The 21,722-nt window shown below is 46.1% G+C and overlaps 1 protein-coding gene across 1 annotated transcript in view; it reads left to right on the forward strand.

Moving 5' to 3' along the window:
- The window catches only part of LOC124175628, a 32,438-nt gene extending 12,293 nt beyond the window's left edge, over positions 1 to 20,145 (forward strand). Inside the window, exons 3-4 of the mRNA XM_046556027.1 lie at positions 1,719 to 1,918; positions 19,959 to 20,145. Of these exons, the coding sequence (XP_046411983.1) occupies positions 1,719 to 1,918; positions 19,959 to 19,971 (213 nt within the window). The 3' untranslated portion in view covers positions 19,972 to 20,145. The remainder of the gene's footprint in view (positions 1 to 1,718; positions 1,919 to 19,958) is intronic.
- The last annotated feature ends 1,577 nt before the right edge of the window (positions 20,146 to 21,722 follow it).

Genomic DNA, 21,722 nt, shown 5'->3' on the forward strand with positions numbered 1-21,722 from the left:
TGAAAACCGTAACCGCAGACCGAGAATCACGGTGTTCAAGGCGGCAAACGTTTCGGTTGTACGAATTTTTTTTTACGGGTACTTCGAGTTGTTGCACACGACCGTAAGATTTGCCCATTACTTGAATCGTTACACGATCGAAGAACAATCACAGCACGTTATTATCCGGAACGAGATCGGTCTTTATACAATATATTTTACAAGCGTCATTTTTGGTAAACAGTAATTATTTTTATGCACAAAGAAAAATTCACCGTTTGAGGGGAAAAAAAAACGATCCCGAATAGCGGAAATGGTATTCCGTAAATGAATTTTGTTGATATTCTCGCTAATCCGAAAACTGTTGCAATTTCAATCCGCGTTCATCATTGGATTAGAGAGATTTCTTGCTTGCCAAATAAATTGCAATTACAAAGGCGAGGAATAATCATGAATTCGCGTCCGCGTATAGCAATAAGGCGCAGTATTTCGCCTTGGGCTCAAGGGTGCGCCTAGCCGGCCGACGCCCGAATTTTTGAATGCAAGAAGCGGCGAAGAAGTCGCGGTATAATAAAGCTATGGCCGTGGCTTACGGTCGGCTCTGCATGACTCCTGAGTCTGGAGTATGCGGTCACTGCAGAGCTAGGCGGCTAGGACTAGTCCCATTAGTACTTGGCTGCGGGGATCTGCGTCGCATCGTAACTCGTAACTTACCAGTTGCATATCCATGCGCCGCCGACTGAACTCGCACTTGTAGAACCTGGGCGCGTTTATACGTACAGATGTAACGCGGCGGCGCGATGCGGACACACTTACGTACGCACGTAGGTACCCATGCTGCACAAACCGGCTGTTATAATACGCACCGCGCAGCTATTCTCCACCTGAGATTACACCTTATTGCCAGTATCTACAAGCCATTGCGATGAAATTTTATCTCTGTATAAGGTACGCGTATGAAATACGTTAATGTCCGTCCCTTGGCTTAATTTATTGGATTCGTTAGTCGCCACTGCAGCAACTTTCCTCCGAAAGAACCGGGCAAGGTTGTTTCTCGACTTATCGCCAGACGTGTCGATGAACCTCATCGGCAGGTTGGTACCGAGACATTTATACTCGTACAGTTCGCCAACCGCTTCGTACCGCCTTGTTTCTTGCTCATCCTTTGTCACAAGGAACGAAGAGACTCGCTAGATTTTCGATTTTCGGTACGAATATCCCATCATCTTTCTCTCCGATCTCCAGCTGAAGAAGCATTCGTCTCTACATCGTGGTGTAATGTACCGACTAAGGCATTATGTGTGTAAGCTCGAGCTTATCGACTCGTTGTACTGTGCAATAACAGTTTACTGGTTTCTTCGATCGACCTACAGTTAATTGTAATAGCTGCTCCTCCGTAACTTCGCGATACGTAGGTCCAATCTTCAGCTTGAAATCGATTTAATCAATCATAAATCATAATTGACGTAATTGTCGATGACTATGATGGCCTAATAAATCGACTTCCCGGAGTACCATATGTATCGGTGATCCCCTTCGATGAATCGACAGCTGTCGTGACCGACTCTTCGAAGAGTGGCTTCGTCGATTCGGCTATAACATACCGTCAATAACGGCTCTCAAGTGACTGGAGAAGGCTTCAAGCCGAAACGATCCAACGCTCGCTTTCTTTCGCTTGCTGATCGCCATCTTCCGAACTTTCCGCCCGTTTCAAAATCGCTTTTGAACTTTGTCCACAGCTTCAGTGCGTTCCCGTCTCGCTTCGTAGAAGCCGATTTCCCAGCCTGACCACAATAGACTCTTCAATTAGAGAGCTCGTCCAGGCGCCGCTTCCGTGGACCACACTCGCCGATCTCCAACGCGAGGAGCCGCTTCCACGGATTGGCTTCCTTCAACAGGTGAACGCAGGTCCCGAAGGCATGAACGACAGCGCCGAGAGGTGAGAGCTGAAAATTCCTCTATACATATTTCTTTAAAAAATCGTAACGACAACCAGCGTGCCTTGTACCTACAGCAACATTCTCCGTACTCCCAAGGCGCGAACTGGACCCGGGGGGTCGAAGCGGTGCTCGGAACGATCCGCAAAGCACAGAAATGGCCGCGGGCCAGTCGGTGCCCACCTATCTAATTATTATAATTAATAACGGAGGCGTCGCCGCTGCGCGCGGTGGATTCAGGCCATCCTGTCTGCACCCACCCGCGTGCTTGCAAACGGCTCCTAGACTCGGGCAGCGCTGTTCACGAGAGTGCGGTTGCACGTAGAGGTGCTTCGTAACACCTCGCTAATTATTGCGCGCGTATGGACAAACTCCTCTACGTGCGAGGGACGATCGTTAAACAATAAAGCCTGGATGCCGAGGCTGCGATTGCGTTTTAGATCACCGCGGCACTTCCGCGCTTTCGCCTCCGTATTTTTTAACCGCGACTCGAACGTGCAACATCAGACATTTCTCCAATGGATCGGTGCATGGTATGGTGAGAATGCAGGGTGAGCGGGAACGGGTTTTGAAAATGGATAAAAAAAAATGTACGTCGAGAATTTTTTATGCTTGGATCAATTGTTGTCGATTATTACGGACTACTTACCAGCAATTACGCGACTCTTGGCGGTCGCCGGTGCGCGCAAGATGGCGCGACTCGTACCTGTCGCCCTCGGCGATGATCGTTTGTTAATGTCGCGCAGGTCCGGTAACTGTCAACTCTTTTGCCGGCACGCGGAGACGGCGCGTGCGCGCTTTGCAGGCTCGTGACATTTTAAACTCTTGCCCAATAACGCGACAAGAGCGCAGAGGTTGCGCGGGGTTATCGGTAAATCTGTTTGGCGGAAGAAAAAGGCAAAAAACAAAATATCGCCGTTCTTTTTATTGTTTAAAATTCAGCAGAGATCTTGGGGGGAAACCTCCTCGCGCCCGGTTCTCCGTCCCTTTTTTCTTGGACCGAAAATGAAACCCAAGCTCGCGGGGCGGAAGCGGGCGAATCGAACGGCGCGCAACGGACGATATTAATTGCGATATAAATTCAGCGGCTGGGTCAGCCGAGGCGAACAATAGGCCTACTGCGACGGCTTGCAGTCATCGGGCTAAAGGCCTATCAATGGGAAGTGTTTTACAATGTCGAACCAGTAATGGCACGTTACCGGTCGAACAGAACAAAACAATTAGATACTAAACCCACTTCGTTAACCGCCCGGCGGTCCTGCACACTGACGTACATACGATCGGCTGCCATAAGTTACTCGGCTCCTGCAGCTACCGCCGAGCCCTGAAACCACCCGGTTGTAGCTACACACGAACGTACACACACACACACACACACACGTTGGACGCCTTATTTTACTTCCATTTTAATTCATCGGCTATCGACGAAGTTCCGAACTACCCAGCTGACCCAATCTCTGCCCGTTGGCGATAACGATTTCAAACCCTGCGGGATCGTACGTGCAATGAACTTGTTGTTTTGCCGCAGAGGAACAATGAGAATGGGGAAAAAATTAACGGATCTTTTTTACCTTTTCTGTTTTTTTTTTTTTCGTGTCTGGTTGAGAACGACTTCATTCACGTCTGTTTTTCATTAGTCTTTATTTTTTGTTGTTGTGTTTTTTTTTTTTTTTTACTCTCATTGTATGCTGGGATTTTGATAAATGAACGCGCAAACTTGTTTCCGGACATCGATATACCGGATCTTTTGAGATTGGCCATCGAGCGGATCGGTCGAACGATCGCGAACAAGCATCTATGAACGTTCATCGCCGCGGACGAGAAAAAAAGGGGATAAAAAAAAGCAGATAAAAGTAGTATACATGTTAGAAAATAAGCAACAAAGAAAAAATGGTAAAAAAGAAAAAAAAAAAACAATTAAATCAAATAGAGAAAATAATCGGCTGAGTCAGAGGTAGAAGTATTTACGAGGGCCTTGCCCGTTGCGCGTTTTGCGAATATAGAGTAATAAATTACGTGATATCAGTAATCGGGTACCGTTGCTCGATTCTTAACCGCGACGTGATATAGCAACGTTCGGCTGTGTGAGTATGACCCGCCTACTATATCACGCTCCATAGTCACGAAGGCTCGGTATTACACAGGTATATGGTTGTAGAACGAAAAAAGACTAGAGTAGCGAAATCGAAACGGTAGGAAAAGAGGCTGTTTGAAAATCTCGTAGGGAACTTTATGGAATTCAGAGTCTAGGGGATGAAAAATACTCTGATTGTATAAGCTCTGCAGAAATGTGTCTTATTTTACCACGAAATTATAGCTGGAAAAATTAGTCTTGCATCCACGAGGCTAATTCATATTCTCGATAGTTGATCTTCGGTTGTAATTCAAATAATGTATTAGAAATGCCAATATTTTGATTTTAGAATTCATTTGAGAATGGATTAAACTTGCTAGCATTTTATATCTTTGTGTAAGGAAAACGGAAGCAGGTACAATTCAAGGAGACGCGGTGTGCAAAGCGCAAGAATCTGTCCGACCTGGGACATAAATTTTCTCTCGTCAGATTAATTGCACCGTTGCAGGCAGCTCGTCAATTAAAACCACGTTCACGCAGGTGGCAGAAGTGCGTAAGGCATGACGATAATAAGGCTTAGAAATTGGGTCACATTTTACGAGCTTGCGGTATCAGCACGCGTCTCATGCCTATCTACGAAACGATCGCGTTGCATACTTGGAAGCAAATGATCGCGTTGCAAATTTTGCTCTTCCTCTTCGTTCAAGATAACTCCTTTAATTAATCGCGAGAATGCAAACGCTACGCGGTGGAGAAAAATTGTTGATTTCTCGCGGCAAGACGAGGCGGCCTTTTGCCGCAAGCTCCTGATAATGGTATTGCATATAGGTTGAGATTGAGAAACAGCTGTCAACGGATTCTTAGGGCTGTCTTGAGCACAATGGCTGCACTCCAGCAGACTTGGACCGGTTATGTTATTGTATGTACATGCGTATATATCGCCATTCAGGTCTGCGCACAGTAAATTATCAGTTTCCCGCCCGATCGGACACTGGCGCCAGTTACACCAGACAACCGGGGCACCCGTTCCAGCAGTCGGGAACTCTCGCCCTCTTTCACTGCGCCAAAGTGTGCCTCACAATTAGTCTAATCTAACGTCTCGCGGAGGCACGCGTCGGGAGCAACTGGCGATATCGCAAAACAAAGGAGAACAATTATTAGTATTTCAAGTCTATCGAAAACTTTGATATCAGCATCACAGCGGAACGTGACATCGTGCACGGGAATATGAAGAGTTCGTCGGCGTCTGACGTTGGTTTTAAATCGAATTTCGAATAAGAAATCGATAGGAATTCGTGCCCGTGCAGAGCAAACTCTGTTTCACGTATCACGGCTAAATCGCGAAGAGCGATTTTCAGCTGGTTTGAACTCGGTACAATAACTCAGTATGCCCATCTAGACAGGATCTCGACAAATAGCATCCCTACCGTCGACTCCTACATTGACTACCACGCGAGATCTTCTCGCCTTCTTGCTCTTTTTCTCCTTCTCTCTTGCTCACCACTGGCGTGTGTACGTGGATACGTTCGGAGACTTTGTGTACTGACTCAGTCACGTTTATCCGTACAATTCTATCCCCCGAAAAAGCACCTCTGGTGCAAAAACCTTTCGCCAAGTACGTTAAATGTGGTGCACCAGAGGTGCTTTTTCGGGAATTGTTGTTATCTCGTACAATTGTGATACGAATAGAGTGGAATATTTGCAGTTTAAAAAATGTGTATGATTGCGAATATTATAAAAATTCCCAGATAAAAACAAAGGTCCAACCGATTCGTCTACCGTTTTGCAAACTTGTTTAATTACAGGTCTATCGACAAAGCGATAGAATGGAAGTAAAGATAAAGCACTGATCTGCAGGAATCAACGTTGTCTCTACTTCTACAGTGACTGAACTTGTATCGTCAAGTTTTTTTTATACCATTTCAATTCATTGGAGACGTCCGATCAAATACTCTGTAATACTACGTAATACTGTACGTGGGCATTCAGTTTTGCGTAGATTTGAATGTCCCTTTTTGTAATACGTGACGTAGAAACATAGTAAAAAGGTTTATAAAGCAATTAGAAACGAAGTCATCAACCAACCATATTCCAACTTGCCTGTAATATTCTGGTGGATCCTTACTTGACAGGTCAGTACGTCGGTGTGAATGCTTACATGCATTTGTGCCTGACAGAATTACCTACGCGTTATACGACGCGCTATGACGCAGCTCGTTAACCGTAGACGAGATTACTGATTAGCCGACGGACTGACGTGAGCAGGTAAAAACAGCTTGAGCTGGCAAATAAAGGGACAACAATAATGAACTCCGGTTACTGAGATTCGTCGAAATATTGTCATATACGTGTAATAGAACGATGAAAAGGGATGAGGCAGGCATCGTATGTCATCAGTGTTGAATACCGCAAAGTGTATCGAAGCGTCTTTGTTCAGTCAGTGTGGAACGAATAACCCTGGCCACCTCGGCACCCGCGACTTTTGAATTTTGATCAAAGCAGAATAGTGATACTCGACTTTTAAAAACTCTCAGCCTGCAATGCTTTTCGTCTAATTTCGCTGTTCAAAAATTATCCGGTCATAACATGAGGCTGAACTAACGCTGAAATAGAGATAAAAATACTGTAATATGTAGTGCAGGTAACATTCACGTACAAGGTTGTGATAAAATAAATGTTTGCATGCTGCTATTCACTTTGATATATTCGTGAGTGGAACAGAAATTGTATTGCGGGAAAATTAGACGTACTTTTACCATTATTTGTTCATTACTTAGAACGTAACGACAGTTTTATCACTTCTTCTACTTTCTTATTTTTCGAACGTTCGATTACGTCCTTGCTTATCCTATATACATGCAGGCATACGACACGTTGCAATACTTTTGACGTATGTTATCATAACTGTTAGGTGTCTTTACTTATTCTATTTTGCCTGTATTTGGCAGTAATGCATTGAAACGCTATTTTCTAAGCATCATATGAAATAACGTGTGGAGATACGTAAAACTGAAATCGTACTAACTAGGACAATCATACATAGTATTAAAGTTCGAAACCAAAGTTTGGATGTTCGGATGTTCGGATGTTCAATGAGTGACGTCACCCAAAATTTTTTTTCTCTTGCTAACCGAAAATCAGCTAACCGAATTCCTCAGTCTGGAAACAACCGCGCAGTAGAGCGGACGTATGAGAATCGCGCTCCGCAGATTTCGAGTACCGGGTTCTCTATCTCCGTGGATCCTGCACTCCGGGTCCGCTTCCTGGTGCAACTCGACTTTCCAGGACAAGCACTCCATAGTCTCTGCACTCCCCAGGTCCGCTACCTGGTGGAACTCGACTTCCAGGACAAGCGCTCCGTAGTTCTGGCTATTCGGGTCCTTGACCTGGTGACTTTTGACTTTCAGGGCTAATTTTCAAGTGTACAAGTTTGATTATTGAAAACGCCATGTCTTGTACTATCAAAACAATATGCATGCTTCAGATAACATTTTGAATCCGAAAAAAAACCGACCGACTAGGATCAACAAATTACAATTGGTGAGTAGTTGGCATAGTATACATAGGAATACATGACAATAACGTCGTTCAATTAGAGCTAAAGTTGCTGTGGGTCGCGTTTCAAATCTGTTAGGGGCAACCGACCCCGAGCAAGCTGTAGCGAGCGAGGGTTTTAAAGCTAGTATAGGTATTAAGTACGTACAACCAGCCGAAATCATAACGAGCTGTAAAGTGCAAGTGAGAGTGTTTGAAGTCGAAATTTGTACAACTCGGACTATTTTGGCAATGATTAATAAAGCCGATTGTATGCAAATTTAAATGACAGACCGCGAGTTTAGCTTCCCCGGCGAAAGACCCTGGTGATGTTACCATTAATCTGCACTGGTTGAACCGCTTCTCTAACGCAACGTAGTCACCGTTTGTCTGGGATGTAGGAAGCTGGCGCCGAAATGGACGCGTAACTCGTTGCACGGTCAAGCTGTGCCAGACGAGAGACAATGAGGTAACTTACGTATAACGTTGTTAGAACGGCGAGGAGGAAAATACAGGGGCATGATTTAGTGGGATTGTCGTTCGTAGGCGCCTCCTGCATTAGCCTAGCCTGTACAGCTCTGGCAGTGAACTGTGCTGAAGTAGAGACACGTTGGTAGGTCAAGTCAAGGAATGATTCATTCCGAGGTAATTACACCACGCGGCAAAGATTAGTTGCCGAGGGATACGCTCAACTCGGATCCTGCTACGGAAAGATTTGTGACGCTATAAGAACAGCGGCCAATAATTCTCTCCAGACTTTACTCCGGATTCACGTGTCTAGAATTTAACATCAGGACAACTCGCGACTCGCCGTTTTCTCTTATGCCATGAAATTGGTAAACACCTTACATCTGACCCGTTTCGCAATATTTCAAATTTTACTCGATAATTCTTCGTCGGTGTTCATATTCTTATTGCATCATTTTGAAGAACTTTCATTTCTCAGAAGCCGGTATAATCAGTAAATCACTTCAACAAATGTTGATTTAGTATGTTTTTGGAAAGAAGCCTTCGTTCGGACAAACAAGTAGTGATATAAATGAGCTTTGCAATTGAAGCAAGATTAACCATTGACACGAAACCCTACGATCAACTATTGATCTAATCAATTTTCAACCATCCATATAATAATAAACCAAGTTTCAATAAAGCTAACTAACTCATCTTACTGATTTGTTCGATTTTTTCCTTTTCACCGCCTGAAAGCAAATAGGTTTCAATCATGGAGTAATAGCAACGTGACTATACGTACAATATTTCTTACTATTTTTGTACTCGACTTTGGAACTTGGTCGTGAATTTCCACAACACGTGAAAACGAGTCTCAGTCTCTGCCGCGTGTCCATAATTCTGTCTCCCCGCGCTTACGAGGATCGGGGTGATTTCCGTCCCTCGTTCTTCCGTCATACCGGAAATGATGGAGATGGCTGAGTACCAGTCTGGGTCGGGCAACCCGTGATGCATTGCGTGCGCGTAACTCCGACGTATGTATCGCGTGGCTGCAATAGCAGGAGCAGGAGCGCCCCGCTGAACGAATGGACCGTGTTAAACCAACCACTCCCACTTTTCTCGTTCTACCTTACATTTTACAACCGCTGCCCACTTCGTGTTTGCGATTTGTTTTTACCCGGGTGTAATGTATTAAGTTTGTGCCCCGGTGGTTCGTTCGGTTACCTCCGTACAATTATCTTCGTAATAAGTAGACAGGTAGCCGCAATGCTCGAACGTGCCGCCACCGATTCGGTTAAGATAAGACCAATATACGCGTCCGGAAAAAAACGTCTATCACAAATTGCCAAGTTTGAGTTAAAAATTTTTAATTGAATCGGCCTAGTCTGTGTTGGTGCATGGCAACGTTTTACACGGAAATCTTTCATGTTTTCACGACATCGATACGCGTTTCTAAACATTAATTACAACCGTATTACGCAACAGCCGCGCGCGATGGTATTTCTCACTGTTTAATTAAATAGCGAACTGTAAATAAATTTACATAATAGCACGGGGTTCGATAAAACAACCGATATTCGATGTATCAACTTTGACGAAAAATCAAATTCTAATAACCCTCGCTAAGCCGTCTGATAAGCTTTGAAACTCGTTGGCCATTTTCAAAGGAGTATAAAAGAAAAAAAGAAAGAGAGAACAGAGAGAAAAAAATTACCGCACGAGGTCAGCCGTAATTAATATATTCACCGATTCACTTATCGAACAATTCCCAATTGGCGTACCGTGCAGCATGCAGTGTGTCGTTCCTCGGCGTCACGTGTCGATAGTCAACTGTCATTTGCAGCACGTGGTTGTCGCGTGGCCATTGTTGCTGCTCGTAGATCACGGACTAACAATTATTGTCCCACGTACCAGGGACTCGGCGGCCAAACGAGCGCGCAATATTTCTCAGGTCCGGGTGATTATTTCGTCTTGTTATCTTTCAGTTTCACGGAGCTGTGCGCAGAGATTATTCGAGGGTCTCTGCACCGGCCGTGCCGCGAACCGTAACTGCCACCAGAATTGACTTGTCGTAAAAAGATATCGCAGAAAAGAAATTGAACGACAATCGTAGATCCGCACGAACTTTATCAAAGATCGTTTCAGCTGGAATTGATTTTTTTTCCTTGCCTCGTATTTCGATAAATCGCGAGATCGGCGTGCAAATGCGATAATCTAATACCAAGAAGCTACTTGCAGGGTATAATTGCGGAGTGTTTAAATAAATTAAATTGCGTATAATTAAGCCGGAGATATTCCGGAAACGGTATACAAGTATTAAATGATCGGTGTACCGCAGCGCCATTATGACTCGTTGAAAAGCAGTTCTGCCACAACACCGACGCGGTACGTACGAACGAGTATAAATTAATCCAGCTCGTTAGGGGGACTGTTACCATTGCGGCAGTCCTTACGCCCGATACCCGCTGCTGCAACTCCATAGTTTCGATCCCGAGATGCAATAGTGAGAGTGGAGCGTGCACCTCATTCCGCGTCGTGTTTATCTCGTGTATTCGCGTACCCATACCACCATTACATGATCACTCGCTAACTGTGAGATAACCGCGATCGGTTTAAGCCGATTCACTTCCATTCAATATCTGCATTTCTACACCGACCAGAAGACTCCTAAGTAACTTTTCGAGTCTTGCTGTGCGCCAGTCTCGAGACTGGACCGACCGACAACTGCTGCCCAACTGGGTCATAATACCAGATTAATTAGCTCTCCAACGTCCGTTTAACAGATCGTTGTACAATCGCGTTAGGCTAATAGTGCCCCGTATCGATTCTTTGTCACACTCACACACACACTCCCAGACATCAGGCGGACCCAGGCGTGGTTCAACCGTGTAGCCTAGGCTGTGTATGCTGTACCCACTGGCGCTACTGTCATCGATATCGCTCCCTAATGAAGTTGTACTAATTAAAAATGAAGGATCGAGTTACCCACGTCCAACCGTTGACAGTGCATACTCCCCGTGACTCACTTGTATACTTGCCTCGGGCACGCGTTGGTATGCACACACTATTATTCAAACCCCGTTTACGCCACTCGTTCGGCATAAGTCCGTCCGTCCGAAAAAGTATCTGCAGGCGGAATTCTTCTTATCGGTTACGTTACTGTCGAGTGGGTGTTAGGTCTGGATCATCGGGAAGAGCAAAGGATCTTTCGCGTCGTCTAACTAGTTTTGAGAACTCGATTTTGCCGAACATCATTATCTCTGCAGTGTCTTTCTCATTACACTGTGTGCAAAATACGCGTTGATCATTAGGGGCGAATCTCAGCGATACGGATTGCGTGACAACGTCGGTAATAATTCATATTGGGCGTACTCGGTTTGCCATGGTCATCAACGGCAGTTAGAGAGGATGAAAGAGAGAAGGAAAAAAAGGATCGTACGTCAAAGAATGCACTGCACCCCAGGATTGTGTAATTGACAGAAGAGCCTCGCTCCCATCACGTTCACACGCAAAATCAGGTCCGCCTCCCGTAGCTAGTGGTACTGCGTAGCGAGAATGGTGCCCCATTACAATTACATAATGCAATTCGCCCCCCTGACGATTCGCTTCCACCCCAGTCGAGATCCGAGGCACACGACCATCCTGGAACGAGGCTATGCATGTGGGGTCTACGGGATGGGCCCATGGGAACCAGTAATGAGATGGTGGTCATGGTTTCCCACCCTGGTACGGGGGTGTGGAATGATACGGGCCCGATGGGATATATTCTAGGGTGCATGCATGGGACCCCGCAGGACCCCCATGGGTTTTGTCAACACCGGCAATATGCTACCGCTCTCTGCGGAGCTGGCTAAGGACCCATGAGAACAACTTGTAACCCAGGCTGGGAATCGATCCTAATAAACTTATTCATTCGCGATATTTTTTTCGAGGGGTGAATATTATACCTACCTTACACTATACATATGCGACGTTATTACACCGGCGTTTGTTACGATCATTCCCAAGCCCAACTGTGAGGAAATTCGTCATATAGATACCTGAGCCTCTGGGAGACAGGTGAAAAATGAAAAATTACGAAACAAAAAAGTCTTCTGGTTTAAACCCAACGAAACTCGTTATAAACCAGAGCTTTAATTGACCGGTGGATTGAGATGGCTGAAGGTTGACTTTACACATAGCCAATTACGGTGCCGCTAATTTCTAATTCCGAGTCAGTAAAAATTTATCACTTCGATAAGAATCGAGACCAGGGTTGAAAATTCACAAGTAAAACATCCTTAGTTTGGGTCGGACATCACCTTTATTAATTTAAATTTTTTTTTCCATCGTCAATTCACTCCACATTTATTATTGTAAAAAAAGAAGGACCATCACTTACGAAAGGTGAATAGTGTATAAATTTATTATCCGAGCTACGAGATAAACCCAGTTGGCAATCCGTTGACCCGGGATGACCCCGGAAGCTCGGCAGGTCCCACCAGGAGACATCGCGAAGAATCTGGCCTTCGGTTTCTCGGAGTTCCTGATTCAAAATTCGTTCCGAAATCAGCGAGGAAAGTTCTTGCTCTCGACGCTCGCGTCTCTTGACCTAGCGACCCGCCGTGTCAGGTTCCTGCGGGCTCCCCTCATCCGGCCCCTCTCCCAACCCCTCGGGGCAGCTCCAGGAGCGATGAATGCGGAGCGAAGCGCACGCCGGGCGAAACCTCGATGGCCCTGAAATTTGCTACGGAGAAGCGTCGATCGTGGGAAGTATGGCAGAGCCGGAGAACGCTTTCGGCAATAACGCCGCCGATTCCGGGTCCCCTGACTCCCGGTAACACGTAGGCATCACTGCCCACTTTGGCAAACTCGACGAACGCCGGTGCCCGCGGCTTATCGAGGGCGGCTGCAGCCCGGCTAGTGCCATTGTTTGCAGATATCTCTGGCAATAAGCTGCCACGTGGTGACACGAGCCTGGACCCGTCCGCGTACCCTGCAGAAGATAATTCAATTGCCAAACCGAGATAGCGCGCGACCCGGACGCAAACGAGTCGCCGATCCGTTTGTCCAAATTTATCTCCGAACGTGTCACCGTGAACAATTTACCGCAACGGCCGCCGATCCGAGAGACCGAAAGACCACCTCTTCAGGGTCTCTGGGTAGGCAGGTTAGGTCGGCACCTACCTTCGGCCTCACGGCACGCCGGCGACGTGAAAAATATATCCTCTGATATACCCGCGGGCTGCCGGGCTCGCCGCCTTCCGTTTGACCGGCGAGTTTTTTTTTCTTATACTGTCCTCCTTTTGTTCCTTCACAGATCCCTGATTTTCCGGAGAAATTTGTCAACCATTTTTCTCCGCTCGAAATCCGTAAGGCGTTCAGATTCGGTTCCCTCGTTTTTTATATTCGAAACTTTTTCCATAAAATTTTTAACAATATTATCGTGCGAAGAGAACCTTCCGAGAGCCTCCGTATCAGACCTCTGAATCATGGATTCTGCTGAAACTTCTCACCGTGTTTCTTTGGTCAAAAGTATGGGACTTTTGATGCCTAGTTCTGTTTTCCGGACCTTTCTTCGCGCAATTCACAATAGATCAGATTGTCTAAGATTCGCAGTTTATATGTATTCCTGTATAGCTTTGAAATAATAATATACCCGTTTACCATTGAATCAATCCTGTCATCGAGACTTGAACGTATAATGACAAAAATTGATATTGAAAGTAAAAATGGACAACAGGTTTAATTCGTCATAACATTTTGCTCGTCAAATAGCTGATGTTATTAATTTTAGCAGAGCGAAGAGAGGCCAATGAGATAAAACTACCCACTAAAAGTTCCATGTTTTGAACCAACAAATCATCCCTAGAAATTCCAGCAGATACTCTCCTTGAAAGTCTTTGCGTAATCGCATCAATTAAAACCGTGCCGCGTAGTGATAATTCGAAGCAATACCGTCCGAGCTCGGTACACGGCACTTCAGGAGTATTACTGCAACTGGTAACGTTAGTTCGCTCGGAGCACGGCGAATCGCAATATTGGCAATCCCGATAGATAGGAAATAGAGACAAGAGTTCGTTCTGCGAAAAAAAAAATAGTTAGTTCCATAACTGCACATAAATATAACTGCTACACCAGTAGAGGATGTGATGCCAACGCCACACCATCGACGGTGCGACTTACAGCCGAGTAATTCCGCGATATATGCGGGAGTATAAAGTTAACGGTAGGTAGGCACCAACCCACTTTCTTTCTTTCTTTCTTTCGTTTAAGAATTGCGTGCTGCACCTCGAGCCGAGGTGTAAGGCATGTTCGGCGATAGCAGAGCCTACTACTGTAACCCGTAAAGATTGACAGTGCCAACTGCAAGGCAGCAGATATAGAGCGCTGCGGGTGAGAAGACGAACGCGTTCAGATACGAAATCTGCAGCAGCGGCTTTTCGAGTGCGAACAACGAAACGACTCCCTCGCGAATATTTGGACCGGTTATAACTAATAATGTTTGGCACACGGTCAAACCACTTATTGTGTGTACTCGGATCGCCCCGCCTGTGTGTCTTTCCCACACGCGTTCATCCGCGGTTCTCGCAGCGTTTCACCTACTCGTTATTGTGAAACTCTATAGTACAATGGACCGCGCACATATGCTACCAGCTATGGGAGATAGTCGAGTACGCGTCGTGTGTACGGTTACTCGCCTGTAGGCTTTACACTCCCCCTGTGTAAGCCAACTCTCCGTTCACCCCGTGCGAAACCCAACCCTAACTCGGTCCTTGGGGAGCCCGACGTGGCGACCCGCGTTAGCGCACTTAGCACTCCATACGTGTTAATTTACTTCGCCTCAAGTTCCACTTATCGCGTTTCACTGCTCGTACTGTGCTTTAAACGGTTTTCGTTCCGTTTGAAAATTCATTCCGAATCGAAAACAATCCTTATGTTTAAACTACAACCATGAGACTCGGAAATCTTCTGTGTGAACGATTAAAATCTTTCTAGTGTAACGCGATTGGTACACCGTTTCTATAATACCAGCTTTGACCTACAAACTGTGAAGGCACACGAGTATCTTACCCTGATTTCCCGAAATAGTGAAGAACGCCTGACTACGAATAATTTCTGAGAAACATGATTCTACCTCCCGCATGAATCACCTTTACTTCGTTAACCAAATACTTGACTGCATTATCTGCATCTTTATTAAATAATTTCAACCAATTTGGCTCAATGAAGCAATACGGGCCACCTTGATCTCTATCTGCACTCCGGCTCTCGACCACCGCAACTTCAACGTCTGGACATGGAATAAAATTTAAACTCCCACTACACCTGGTCCGATGCGGGTCCCGGCCCATCGTTTAAGGGAGGCGCGATACGATTCCACTGTATTCATTCTCTACGTATACCCAAATGCCCGAGGGTGCCGAGGTCATGCAGGTATAGCATAATGGTCTACTCTATAGATCAAAGTGGACTGAACGTCGGAGTTTGGGAACTGGGAAAGACGCGCCGCAGTCGTATGAATTCCTGGTAAACGGTCCCGGTTAAACGATGGGATCAAAATATTGTTCGGTTTTCATCCGACGGCTAGTCGTAAGGAAAATGATACACGAATCAAGAACTCGAAGGGTTATGAAAAGAAAAAACTGTATCATAGGAAGTGGACATTTGATGTAACTTCCATTGAAAATCTCTGCGCTTATACCGGTTCCCGCGGGTTTGCAGAGGGCACGATGCCCGAATGAAATGTTTCCCGATATCGAAGCCCGGCAAATATTTTCTCATGCGTCGAAAGGCACAAGAGCCATCATAATTCGTCGTGGTGTTCGGCGCAGGGAGCGATGAATCAAAGGTCGGAGCAGCTCGAGGGGTTGAATTGGCAATATGTCGCGTGCCACATTATCTCTACCCCGATAGTCCTGGTCCCACGGCGGTCACGTGCAGCTTGCACGAGGACCTGCAACAGTCACTGGCGACGCTCGGTGTCCAGCGGTTGAAGCAGACGCACCGACTCTCCGCGTACGAAGGATCGCGCAACGCAAAAATGGCGGGCCTTCAACGTACCGAGGGGTTGATTCGCCCGGGGCGGAAGACTCAGCTTCCGATCGCAAGAACGGATCACCGGGTCTCCCAGTCAGCGACGCAGATTCGCTCCAGAGGATGTACTGATTCACCGCCCGGATGCACTGCGTCACCCAAGGATTTCTAGACAATTGAACAAAGTGCTTCGGAGTGTGCGCTCAATGTGCGAGGATGGCCTTTGTGCCTCAGGGATTGATGAGAAGCGATCACTGCGCTTCCTTTTCTCGATCGCTGTCATCCGCTGCGAGTAATATATTTGACACTTGTGCCTTGGCGTACGAACAACGCGACATACGACGACGACGACGACAGGAATGGACTCGAATCACGTATGGAAAACATTACTGTCCTGTTCGGACGAAAATAAGAAATATCGTATCATTGATCACAAGGACTGTTCCAACCGCCCAACAACCATGTAAAGATCTGACATATTCGTTGTACGCGGGAGTAGAAAATCAATCATTTGTAAGAAAGTTGCTTCGGCTGCTAGTTCGAGGTGGATAGAGAGTCCTACGCGGCGTTCGGACCGGCATGGCACAATACGCAAGACGCGGTACGTCTAACGACAAGAGTCAAAAGGTTGCAGCTAATTACTATGGGCTAGGACATCGGCGATCATGACAAAGATTTCAAACGCACTATACGTACGTGCATATTTCCATAGCGTGCGGAGTGGAAGAGCACGCTATCCGGGTATTAATTTACTCGGTGAAAATTTCATCGCCGGTACGTACGTCACGCGAAAGATTTCAGTTAATCGGTAGTCGGGAGAGAGAAAGAAAATGAAAGAGTGGCAGAGAGGGAGAAAGAGGGGGGGGGGGGGGGGGGCGGGGGGGGATGGAGAACGAGACCGGGAGCGTCGAGAGGAGGAAAGATTAATTCGACAAGCAAAGGAGGTCAACGCTTCTCGATTAGTATAAATAAAATCTGATCCTTGTACACTTCCATTCTCAGGTCACAGCGTCGCACGATTATTTCTGACCCTAGATTTGTGACCCAAAAGTGTCAGGCATGCTGTTATTGAAGTGAATATGACGAGAAATAATTCAAGCTGAATCAAAAGTCAAGAATGTTTATCTACACCTAGGCAAGATTTTCTGCAGTTTTCCTTATCCTTTGTACGAATGTGCGTATTTTTATTAAATATCTTGAGAGGGCTGCAGACGCATAATAATGGTCGTTGACCATTTTTTTATTTATTTTTATTACAATTATTATTATTATTATTATTACTACTTTGTTATATTCGTTGAAAAATATTGAGTTGCCCAAGATAACTAATGATTATCACTGAGAAAACCTTGATCGAATCTATTTATTCTTGAATTGCACAACCATTATAATAAAACCTAATTAGAGTTCCCTACTGCTGAAGATTATACGTACAACTTCGTAACGCTTCATTAGAGGGGAAAAAGTGAAACCCAGGTTGGAATTGTGCAGTCCTGTAAGACAATGAAATTCAAACTTGATTGGCACGATCATTTGGCGAGACGTCGATATGTGGGTGAAAGTAATTTTGTCGCGAGTGTAAGCGAGTCCTGACAGGGAGGCGAAGGCGACGATTTTATTTTTTCGTTCCCGCACGATGAGTCGAAATTGGCCCCACGAGTACGAAACCTTTTTCATCGTCATCACGATCACGAATTGCGCGGAGGTTATTCACGTGACGGAGGCTCCCGCAGTAACCGTGACATTGAATTCTCCTCGGCATACGAGGCTTGGTCCCCGTCGGGGAACGAGGACATGTGCGTATTGATACGGAGGAATACACGCCACCCACGCGTGGTTCGGATAACGTGAAACTTTCCACCTGATGGTCCACTAATGACCAGAAGGTGGCAACGCGTCTCCCGCAGACTCCGCTTAATGAAAGATCGACACGGCCACATGGCGGTGGGTTTCACACGAGCCTCCGGTACCCGGCAATGCGCGTATCCTCAGTCCACGATGGGCACCTATAACGCAAAGGAGGATGCGTTCCCCGTGCCTCGAGAGAGAACCGGACGGCATGTGTTTAATTCGTCAGTGTCAGCGGCAGGCCAGAGTTCACATCGTTTCACGAGCACCCTACTTGCTCGTACGTAGATACACAGGGTGGACCAGAAGTGACGGTGGAATTCTACGAGGTCGGTGCTTCTACCTGCGCCCGGTAGCCTCGTACACGAGTCGAGGAACTGTCGTTGCCGATGCCGCTACCTCGCCGAGCCGAGAAATGGTGATAGATTGATAGATGTGTACGTACGACCTGCAGGAGTCCGCAGGGCCAGGTTCCGTTCCCGGTTCTATCGGTCGGATTACGAATGTACACGGTCCGGCTGATGGCCTGGCCGAGATTTTGGTGGTTTGAAAATGCAACACCGAACCAGATACCATCGTGAAATGTAATTAATTGTAATCCATCATCAAAGAGCTCGGATAAAGGGGGCCGGCTATCATTTAAACAACGGTTAATACCTTCACTCCGCACGCGTTACGAAATTTACTTACAGACTCCTACGACTATTTACAACCGCTTGGAAGCAACAACACGGCGAAAGCCTCCGAACCTCGCCGCCCGCCCGAGGCTCCGGACTACGAGTATTTCACCTATCGGTACTTACGGCTTTTTGACAGGATAAACTTTTGCGCCACGCACTTGCACCAATACCACCGCCTCGCGCCGTGCTGTTCCCTCTCTAGATCGGTCATATATCACCCACAACCTCCGCCACCATTACCACAGATCAACTACTGAAACGCATAATTAGGAAGCATGACGTGGACCTCGTTGTTTATTTGCACATGCCGGAGTCGCACACCTTGACAGGTTCGCTCTTCTGACAGTGTTGGTGTCCCTGGGTGGGTGGGATAGCTCCGTGTGTTCAAGACGGTGATAACCGGGTGTATGGCCACTCCGCGTCGTAGTCGTTTCGTTACACTTTTAACGCCGATACGTACCTACGCGCATACCTATCTCTTTGCGTTTCAGATATCTCCGGTTGCAGTAACGTGCCTCTGTATTCTATCCCATATACCACCGTTGTTATTACCAGTTCACAAGTCTCACTTTGCACGTGATGGAATTGATCGCTACGGTCATGTAATTGCAAGAAAATTGTTAACCTGGCGCTGGATACGGCCGGCACTTAAAAGATGATCAGATACATGTAGATTGCGCAGGATATCGTTTTATCCACGGATTCGTAATAAACATCCAACCTGCTGTTTCCGCCGCTGATTTTTTGTAGAACAATCTTTCTAGATCACCTGCATGGCTTACCGGTTATGGAGACTGCGAGATCGCATGTCGTTCTTTTTTTGTTTCCATCTTTTTTCTTCGTCGTATCACTTTCGCAAAGATTGATCGGTGTATGGTGAACGCGAAATATGAAAAATCGATTCCTCGCCTAGTAGATTAACCTTGAATCACCTTCTCGACGAATTGTGTGTAACCTGTGTATGATTAATTTGCACAATTACCAAGGCAGGATGCATCCGCCATTCTGTACATTTGTTCTTTAGTGCGAATAATTCGTATATACTATACGATCGATACGCGTCGTTCAAAAATAACGAGCGTTGTTTGATTCCACGCAAAGTTAGTTTGCTGTCGATGTATCGGATATTCATTCCGGAACACTGCTTCGAATAATCGATGCCGGCTTATGCATCCCCCTGTACTTGCGTATGACTTATTAGAGTGGCTAAGTACCTATATAAGAACAAGGTCTCGCCTGAACCTGATATTTCAAATTTTTTAACGACGCTTCAAAGATTTCTCAGATTTCCACCAAAGAGCCTTAGTATGCTTGATGAAGTCTGAAGTACATCATTTACGTTGCGAGTGTCCATTGATTTTGCTCCCCACTGAATGTAATTCACTTTCCGGATGGATGCTTATTAATTATTTCTACTTTTCTTTTCTCTTTTTGTTGGAGGCATCGGAGATGAGCTTACCTTGATTAATCTCAAGAGTGTGGAGTGGCGGAGTGGCTACTGTTAACCAACGTTCAAACAGAAGTTGTTGAGGATTAAAGTCACGAGCAGACCTGCCTCACTCGAGTAGCAGGTAGATGATAAGAAATGACATGCATGTCTAAAGCCAATAAACCGATTTCATTAATAGGCTATCGATTCTCGGTCTACTCGCTTCGTGACTAAACCTCTGTAATAGGCTTAAGGTGTATCGTGCTGGACCTGCTACCAATATCGCTACCGCATATGCATCGTCAATTTCGTTGCTATTTTTTTCAAGAATAATAATCGACCGGTCGATTGTAGTTCGAAAAGCAAATCAACGAGTGCCAAAAGTTTGCGACGAAAGGAATGATCGGTATTATTTCGTTTCTTACGTCACTTGAAGATAATTGCGAAGGGTGTGGAAAGGCCTTCTCTGACAGGATGAGACGTATCCAAAATCTAAGATGGCGTCGCCGGCCGCGCTGGCTTGATCAAGACCGCGTATATCAGCTGCGAGGGACGTGCAGCGTCGTCCTACGAGCAGCGGAGGTGGGACAACCTTCTTTAAAGCATGACCGAGAGCGATCAGTGTCATAGATAATGGGCTCTAATCCGAATGTAGGATGAGTATTAGATGGCGTATTAGATAATAGCGGGTGATCGGGTTGTTTATTACGACGACCTCGGGGCAGAAGGTATCGAGCCGGCACGAAGATACCCGCTAGCAACCAGGAATCCGACAGGTTTAACGGTTTTTAATTAACAGGAATCAATCCGTGCGCGACTTAATCGATTCGCAATTAAGGCAGGTTGATACATGGGCCAACAATTCACTCGGCCCAAATTCTATCCCGTCAGTCCCATCGCGTATACCAAACACACGTACGCGGGCACGCATTTGCTCGCTCGCTGTGTCTTCGTATTGTTTTTATCCCAGTTCTGTGAAAGGTGGTCTTGTTATGAAACGACTTTCGACTACTGGAATAACAATCGATAAAAATTTTACTATCGGAGAATCGCAGCGTGATCGAAACGTGTTTTCCTTTCGAAAAGAAGAAGGTACTGCATTCGGTTTGCCACCTAATTCTCTCCGCCACCACCAGATGGATATGCGCGCTCCGTTCTTTCACAGTGAAACTAATTAATTGGAAAAATGAGTACGGTGGCACTAAATATTTACTTTTAATATTAAACTTTCAGCTGAAGCATGATTTGAATCGTGAAGTGCTTTCGCGTCGAAAAGTCGTGATTGTAAAATTTGAGTGATAAAATTTACAGTGTATGCCTGGAGTGCGGCACCGGGTGTCGAGCTTTGATTGGCATGATCGATATTTGGAGTTCAAAGACACGGTACACCCTGTAGGAGCCTGTGTAATAACGATTTGCGCCGTGTCTCAGGGAGTTGCCTTCACGGCGGCGGGACGGTAGATCGACGATTTGTCTAGCTTTCCGTAGCTAAACACCCGCCAGCCGTGAACAAGATATTGGTCAGCTACAACGGCGTGTTGTAGCTCGGGGTATATAAGAAAGGCTTTTCATGATGGTAGTCCGATAGCCTTCTAGCCTCGCTGCAGGTAAGTAGACGTATATTAAAACCGTCGACTAGTCTCGGTCAGCCGGCCGTCTACCGCTACCTTAAAGGAACAGTATATCATAGTGCATTATCTTGCACGGCCAAGTGTTGGATCAGAGCCGGCCGGATAAGAGCGGGCGGCGCGTGTGTGTCTCGCGATCAGATCTAT

The sequence above is a fragment of the Neodiprion fabricii genome, chromosome 2, assembly GCF_021155785.1.
Source record: "Neodiprion fabricii isolate iyNeoFabr1 chromosome 2, iyNeoFabr1.1, whole genome shotgun sequence".
NCBI classification, from domain to species: domain Eukaryota; kingdom Metazoa; phylum Arthropoda; class Insecta; order Hymenoptera; family Diprionidae; genus Neodiprion; species Neodiprion fabricii.